The 7,633-nt window shown below is 38.8% G+C and overlaps 1 protein-coding gene across 1 annotated transcript; it reads left to right on the forward strand.

Moving 5' to 3' along the window:
* The first annotated feature begins 232 nt into the window (after nt 1-232).
* LOC148771746 (putative transcription elongation factor SPT5 homolog 1) lies at nt 233-4,616 on the forward strand. The gene is made up of 16 exons (XM_088815502.1): nt 233-701; nt 1,079-1,308; nt 1,400-1,546; nt 1,632-1,790; nt 1,898-1,981; nt 2,093-2,163; nt 2,250-2,607; nt 2,706-2,861; nt 2,949-3,046; nt 3,135-3,183; nt 3,265-3,417; nt 3,519-3,662; nt 3,745-3,847; nt 3,924-4,076; nt 4,172-4,220; nt 4,307-4,616. The coding sequence occupies exons 1-16, from the start codon at nt 374-376 to the stop codon at nt 4,413-4,415; spliced, it is 2,391 nt and encodes a 796-aa protein (XP_088671628.1). The 5' UTR covers nt 233-373; the 3' UTR covers nt 4,416-4,616.
* The last annotated feature ends 3,017 nt before the right edge of the window (nt 4,617-7,633 follow it).

Below are 7,633 nucleotides of genomic sequence, written 5' to 3' on the forward strand. Positions count from 1 at the left end.
GGTTTGTGTGAGCGAGTTTTTATTGCTTGATTTTCTTCATTATAATAGGAAATATACAATGGGTATTATTTTAATTGGATTTAAATATTCGGCAATTTAATTTTAATGTAATTTTATATGCAGTGAAAAGCCCAAATAAAGAGTAGTCGCCGCTCCCCAGGCCCAAATATCACGGCTCGCATTCCTCGTAAAGCCACGTCAGCAAGAAGCTCGAATTAAAAAAAAAAAATCGAATTAATGCTCCTCTCTCATCACCTATAAATAAGAGAGAACCTCTCGCCAAAACTTCTATTCGAAAACTAAAAATTTCCTTAAAACCTTCACGAACTATTTTCCACGCTACTTGCGAAGAAACCCCAAATTATCAACCACGATGGCGCGGCGGAGAGACGACTACGCGGAGGAGGAAGACGAAGTAGACTACGAGGACTACGACGGTGTTGATGGAGAAGATGGGGAAGCGGACGACGACTACGACGGCAGCGGGAAGACGAAACGCAAGAGGAGCCGATCGGAACTTATAGATGATTATGCGGAGGAAGACGACGACGATGAGGAAGAGGACGAAGATGATGAGGATTACAGCGGCGGCGCCGGAGGAGGGAAGCGGCGTAGGAAGGCGGCGTCACGGTTCTTTGACGATGAGGCGCTTGTGGATGACGATGACGACGAGTTGGAGGACGATGAGGACAGAGAAGAAGGTTAGGGTTTTTTTTTTTTTTTTTTTTTAATATTTTCTATTTAATCGTAATACTCTCAGTATATAAAATTGAACTTGAATTTTGAGTTAATACGCCCAACTGTTGTTATCGATTGGAATAAGAGAAGAAACAATGCGTGATTTTGCTAGTTTAAGAGCATACGTGAAGTGAAATTGGTCATGGTAACAATTGCAACACTGATCAATGATTCTAATTCGTTTTTAACATGACATTGGAAATTTTTGAGGAGCTTCAAGTTGAGAATTTATTCTCTTGTAATTGGAATTTTCTGAATTGTTTGTATTTTAGTTCTGTACTTTGGCTCATATTTGCTATCATCCTCTGTTATTCTTATGGCCTTGGATCTTGTTATATAGATTTTATTGTCGACGATATACGTGATGAGGATGATAGACGAATTCATCGTCGTCCATTGCTTCCACGAGAGCATGAGCAAGAAGAGGACGTTGAGGAATTCGAGAGAAGAATTCAGGAGAGGTATTCTAAGAGCCTTCACGTTGAGTATGACGAAGAGGCTACAGACGTTGAACAGCAAGCTCTATTGCCGTCGATTAGGGATTCTAAATTATGGATGGTGAAATGTGCGGTATGATTGACGAAATTCTTTAATGTGTGAATTAAATGAAAAAGATTTATAATGATACCAATTAATATGATCCGTTCTTTGTGCTACGTAGATTGGTCGTGAAAGGGAAATTGCAGTTTCCCTTATGCAGAAGTGTATCGATAAGGGATCCGAGCTGCGAATTAGATCTGCCATAGCAATTGATCATCTAAAAAACTATATATACATAGAAGCAGATAAAGAGGCCCATGTGAAGGAGGTATGCATCAGTTTATAACTTTTATTGTACTTTTTCTTCTTCAGATTCTTTAGGTTGTAAATTTACGGAGAATGTTTTGCTACAGGCTATTAAGGGTATGCGTAGTATATATCCAGGTAGAATAATGCTCGTCCCTATAAAGGAGATGACAGATGTTCTCTCAGCCGAAAGCAAATCACTCGATATTTCTAGGGATACCTGGGTGAGAGTGAAGATTGGTACATATAATGGGGATCTTGCAAAGGTATATTTTCCCAGCGGTATTTTTTTTTGTTGTTTTGTTTCCTGTTTTCCTTTATTTTGTTTCTTGGTTTCTTATGGCTGATTCGTTTATTTTGTTGTAAATGCTAGGTTGTAGATGTTGACAATGTCCGGCAGAGAGTAACAGTGAAAGTAATCCCGAGGATTGACTTGCAGGCCCTTGCTAATAATCTGGTTTGTATTTGTAATTTGCTGTTTAGAGTTTTTAAATTCTTGACCATTATGAACATTGCTTATGTCTTCTTTATTCTATTACACACACATGACATGCTGGCTTTGTTTCAGGAAGGGAGGGAAGTTCCAAAGAAGAAGGTATTTAAGCCACCTGCCCGGTTTATGAGTATCAATGAAGCTAGGTATAGTTGTTACAAAATCTTTTTATTTGTTTCTTTCATTCTTACTTGCTTCCCCCGAAAGTTGACTTTTTCATTTATTTGACCAGGGACCTAAGTATTCGTGTAGAAACTAAACGAGATCCATCTTCGGGTGATTCCTTTTACAAAATTGAGGGGATGATGTTCAAGGATGGTTTCTTGTATAAAAATTTCTCACTGAAATCGCTCAGAACTCAGAATGTGAAACCTACTTTTGATGAACTCGAGAAATTTCGGCAGTCCGGTGAAACTGGGGATGGTGACATGTCATGTTTGTCGACACTCGTTGCAAACAGAAAGAAAGGTCATTTCATGAAGGGTGATAGGGTTGTAGTTGTAAAGGGAGATCTTCAAAACTTGCAAGGATGGGTGGAAAAAGTTGAGGAAGATTCTGTACATATTAAACCAAACGAAAAAGGCCTTCCTGTGAGTAAAATAAAAACAGAATTTAGCTTTTCCACACGATATCTTGAATTTTATGTTTGGATGGTGATAATAACCACATTGCACGTTCTAATTTTCAGAAAACTCTTGCTATAAGTGACAAAGACCTCTGCAAGTACTTTCGAACCGGAAATCATGTAAAGGTCGTATCTGGTGCTTCAGAAGGTGCAACTGGTATGGTGGTTTCAGTTGAAGGTCACATGGTGAACGTAGTTTCAGACACAACCAAGGAGCTTGTATGTTATCTTCTTAAGTACTTTAGTTGTCCATTTTATTTTTCTTCGTGCAAGTACTGACTCTGTTGCTATTTTTGCTATACGCAGTCTCGTGTCTTTGCGGACAACATTGTGGAAAGCTCTGAAATAACATCAGGTGTTACTAGGATCGGGGATTACGAGCTTCATGACCTTGTGCTACTTGAGTGCGTTTTTTCTCTTTCATGAAAATTTTATTTATTTTCCAGTTTTTCACTATTGGGTTTTTTTAAATGAAAGTTATTAAACGTGCAGGGACAATAGCTTTGGCTTGATTATACGTGTGTTGAGCGATGCTTTCCAGGTTAGCCTGAATAAATAGAAGCCAACAAAGACTATTGATTGGTTTGTCGTTCTATTAACTTGCTTTATGGTTACTACTCAGGTTCTTAAGGGTGTTCCGGAATGCCCTGAAGTTGCCCTTGTGATGTTGAGAGATATTAAACAGAAGATATTTAGGAAGATTTTTGCAACGGACCAATATAAGAACACAATATCCGTGAAAGATGTTGTAAAGATTCTCGAGGGTCCGTGTAAGGTGCGCTTCTCAAACCTTACTTACCGTTTATTAGTAAAAATTAATGTTTTGGTTGTATTGAGATGATCATATAATATTCAACTCCATTATTACTTTTTCAGGGGAAACAAGGTCCGGTTGAACATATATACAAAGGAGTCTTGTTTATTCATGACCGTCACCACCTTGAGCATACTGGCTTTATTTGCGTTACATCCAAGTCTTGTATGGTTGTGGGTGGATCTCGTTCGAACGGTGATCGCGATGTATGGATAAATATTATTTTCGTGTTCTCGAGTTTTCACTGACTTTGATTTTGACTTTGACTTTTGACTTTTTTCTGTTTAGGGTAACACATTGATATCGAGATTTGCGCATCTCAGAAAGCCATCTTGTGGCCCACAATATCCGATGAGACCACCTAGTGGAGGCCCTGGCCCCGTAAATAATTGTAAGTAATTTCTATAAAAGAAAATTAAATTTTCTGCATTTTTTTTATATTTATAATATTAACTTGAATTGGACAGTTGGAGGGAGGAATGGAGGTGGTGGAAGAGGTTTAGTTGGAGCTGCGGTTAAAATTCGTGTTGGCCATTATAAGGGAAGCAAGGGACGAGTAGTAGAAATTAAAGGTGCAACGGTTCGTGTTGAATTAGAGTCGCAAATGAAAGTTGTTACAGGCAAGTTTTTCTCCTCTCAATTTGCCTTTCTTTTTCTTCTTGATTTTTTTTTGACTCCCACGTAATGATATTTCGGTATCGACAATTTTGTGCAGTTGATCGCAGTTATATTTCGGATAGTGTCAATGTTTCCACACCATTCAGGTAGGCTTATAAATTATAATAATACTTTTATTTATTTATTTTTGGTTTTTGGATTTTAAGGTTTCTGATATAATCTTTCAAATTAGGGAAACATCAAGATATGGTATCGGAAGCAAGACACCTATGCCGCCTCGAACTCCACTGCATCCGTGTATGACTCCTATGAGAGATTCGATGGTTTCGAGTCCTGTATAAAATTGATCGAACTGATGTAGATCTTTATTTATTTATTTATTATTATTTTTTAATCTCTGACAAAAAAAATTAAAGATCGGGACAAAATTCCACTATTTTGCCATAGTCAGAGATATTCCAAGCTCACTGGCAAATCTGCTAAACAGCAGCAACAATTTGTTATTTCTGTCATTATAAAAAAAATGAAGTTGATAAGCTTTATATTATTGTTGATACTTATTAAACATGCAAATATATATTGAATGTTATTTCAAGTGGACATATATTATCTGTAATTTAACATATTTGTTACAGAATTTAAACTACACTAGTACTTCTCCCGTGCGTTGCACGGGGAATTCATCAGAAGAATAAATATTTACTTTTAATGTAGATAACAAATTCAGCCAAAATAAGTGAAAAAAAACAAAATACCGAAGGTTAAATTTGCGTATACAAAAGGCGAGTACATCGTTACCATTATCGTTACCATTACTATTACCAATACCAACACCAATACCAACGCCGTTACCATTGCCATTGCCATTACCATATTATCATTGCTATTATCATTACTGATTCGTCCGAATATGTTGGTGGATCTTCTAGATTCTGCAAATAAGAACACAAAAAAGAAAAACCGGGTTGATGCCGGAGTTAGCACTCCGACGGCCAAGTCAGTATATTTCTGGTTTAAGAGATACTGAATAATAAGTTGTATATTTTTTTGTTAGGAAAAAGGATAATCTCAGTTGAATTAACTTCTTACTATTTATAGGAAGAGCTTCTAAAACCGGACTCCAAATACGGATTCCACTTCTATTTTAGTTGTCACCTCCAAAATGTTCCAGACTTCCAATGACTATTAAATTAAGCTTACCTGTCTCCTCGGTGAAGAGTGTTGTGAGCTGCTTATTCCCTAGACTGCATATTCTCTGACATCTTTGACACTTGAGGAGAGGGGCATTAAATGCAAGTTGATTGTCTCTGATATCTCATAGACCATATCTTGTAACTCTCGCATTTGCCTTCTTGCTACTGAGAGAGCGACTCGCCTCTCGCACCCACGATCGACTCTCGATTAGGTCTCCTAGATAGGCCCAGAACATTGATTTATCAAATCATCTAGTCTGTATATTCTCTGCTATTCCTGACATTTGAGAAGACACGCATTAAATGTAAGTCGGCGGTGTTGCTCTACTTTTCAGATAATATTCCTTGTTCCCGTCCTCTCTTTTTGGTGAGCGAGAACTTCCCTTTCTCTCGCCCTGGAGTTGACTCTCGCGAGATTTCAATTATCGGGCCATTATTGGGCCTTCTTTTAATGGGCGGAAATAATTAATTTTTACCGAATCAACTAGTCCCCTACTCGCGAGGACAGAGCTGAAGTCCTTCGCGAGTAAATTTTCCTTTATTCGACATCGAGACCTCTGGAAAACTAATATATATATATATATATATATATATATATATATATAGGGTTAATAGCATTTTGCCACCTGGACTTTGCTCGTTTTTGCACTTTGCCACCTTAACTAAAAAAAGTTGCAAGTGTCCACCCAAACTCAGTTTTTTGACGCACATAACCACCTATGGGGAATATTCCGGCGAATATTCTCATTTTTCAACGCATACGCGATGCACATGCGAAAGTACAAGGGTTTTTTCGTCTTTTCACCTTAAAATATCATAAGGGGGTGAAATTGAAAGTACCAGGGACTCAATTGAACTTAATTTGAAACTTTCACAAATTTGAAATTAATTGAAGCTTTGTGGCTTCATCTTCCATGGGATAAAAACACCCTTTTCCGCCGGCGGCGCTAATAAAGGAAAACACCACCGTTGTTGACAAGTATTCTGATCATCACACAATGAAAACAAATTACCGGTGGTATGGGCCGCTCATTTTTCACCTTTCCTTCCTCTTTTTCCTGTTGCAAATGATTACCGTCGGAGCTCAGACGCGGCGAGGTTCAGCCCTTCCATGCATGGCGATCATCATAGTCGTCCTGATAGCCGCCCTCTTCTTCATGGGATTCTTCTCAATCTACATCCGCCACTGCTCAGACTCCTCCGGCGCCGGGGGGAGCGTCCGCCGCGCCATCTCCATGCGTGCCCGCAGGACTGCGGCGGCGCGTGGCTTGGACCGCTCTGTCATCGACACCTTCCCAACTTTCTCCTACTCTGAGGTGAAAGACCACAAGATCGGGAAATCCGACTCTGCCCTTTGATCAAATCAGATTGTCTTCTTCAAAAAAAATCCCCAATTCGTAACCGAGAAAATGAAATTGAAAATGGTAGCCGTTGCCTCCATAGCCAATTCGTTGAAGAATCTAAAGCTTCAAAACACAACTCCACATTTGTTCAGATTCCAGAGCATTCGAACCCTCCTTCTGCAGTCAACAGCTTCCGAGTCTGTCAAACTGCACCAACTCACCGATTCAATTAAATTTCAAATTTGTTAAAGTTTCAAATTAAGTTCAATTGAGTCCCTGGTACTTTCAATTTCACCCTCTTATGATATTTTGAGGTGAAAAGTCGAAAAAACCCTTGTACTTTCGCATGTGCATCGCGCGTGCGTTGAAAAATGAGAATATTCGCCGGAATATTCCCCTTAGGTGGTTATGTGCGTCAAAAAACTGAGTTTGGGTGGGCACTTGCAACTTTTTTTAGTTAAGGTGGCAAAGTGCAAAAACGGGCAAAGTCCAGGTGGCGAAATGCTATTAACCCTATATATATATATATATATATATATATATTATTATTATTATTATTATTATTATTATTATTATTATTATTTATTTATTTAATTAATTTTTTTTTTTTTTTTTGGCGATTGCACTTCCCGAAGTCGCGACTCTTCACTCGAGGAGATCCGTCTTTTCATCTTAAATGCGACGTGTGGGCTGCCCTAGGTAATAGTGCAGCCGTCGCTTCATGTCGCCACTTCCCCTACTATAAGTAACACTCCTCTCCCCCATTCCTTCACTTTTCTTTCTTCTACCATTTCTTCCTTTTTCCGGCGTCTGTTCTCTCCTCTTCCGGCGATTATTCTGGCCTTCCCTTTTTCTCCCAGGTATATTTACTCCTCTCTGTGGTTTTATGTTTTACTCACTTCTTCCCTTCAAACATCTATGGCTTCTTCTTCTTCTTCATCTGGAGAGGCCCCTCTTCCGCCTTCCACGGTTGGCTCTTCACGCGCCGCCGTGCGGAAGAGAAAAAAGAAAACAATGATCTCC

This window comes from Erythranthe guttata, chromosome 3 (genome assembly GCF_056151865.1).
Source record: "Erythranthe guttata isolate IM_541 chromosome 3, IM_541, whole genome shotgun sequence".
In the NCBI taxonomy this organism is placed as follows: domain Eukaryota; kingdom Viridiplantae; phylum Streptophyta; class Magnoliopsida; order Lamiales; family Phrymaceae; genus Erythranthe; species Erythranthe guttata.

Bases quoted from the DNA above. Each gene is read 5' to 3' on its own strand.
- LOC148771746 (XM_088815502.1), top strand. From the start codon at position 374: ATGGCGCGGCGGAGAGACGACTACGCGGAGGAGGAAGACGAAGTAGAC. The intron at 1,791-1,897 runs GTATATTTTCCC...TGTAAATGCTAG, and splicing joins ATAATGGGGATCTTGCAAAG to GTTGTAGATGTTGACAATGT. The intron at 3,047-3,134 runs GTGCGTTTTTTC...TTAAACGTGCAG, and splicing joins CATGACCTTGTGCTACTTGA to GGACAATAGCTTTGGCTTGA.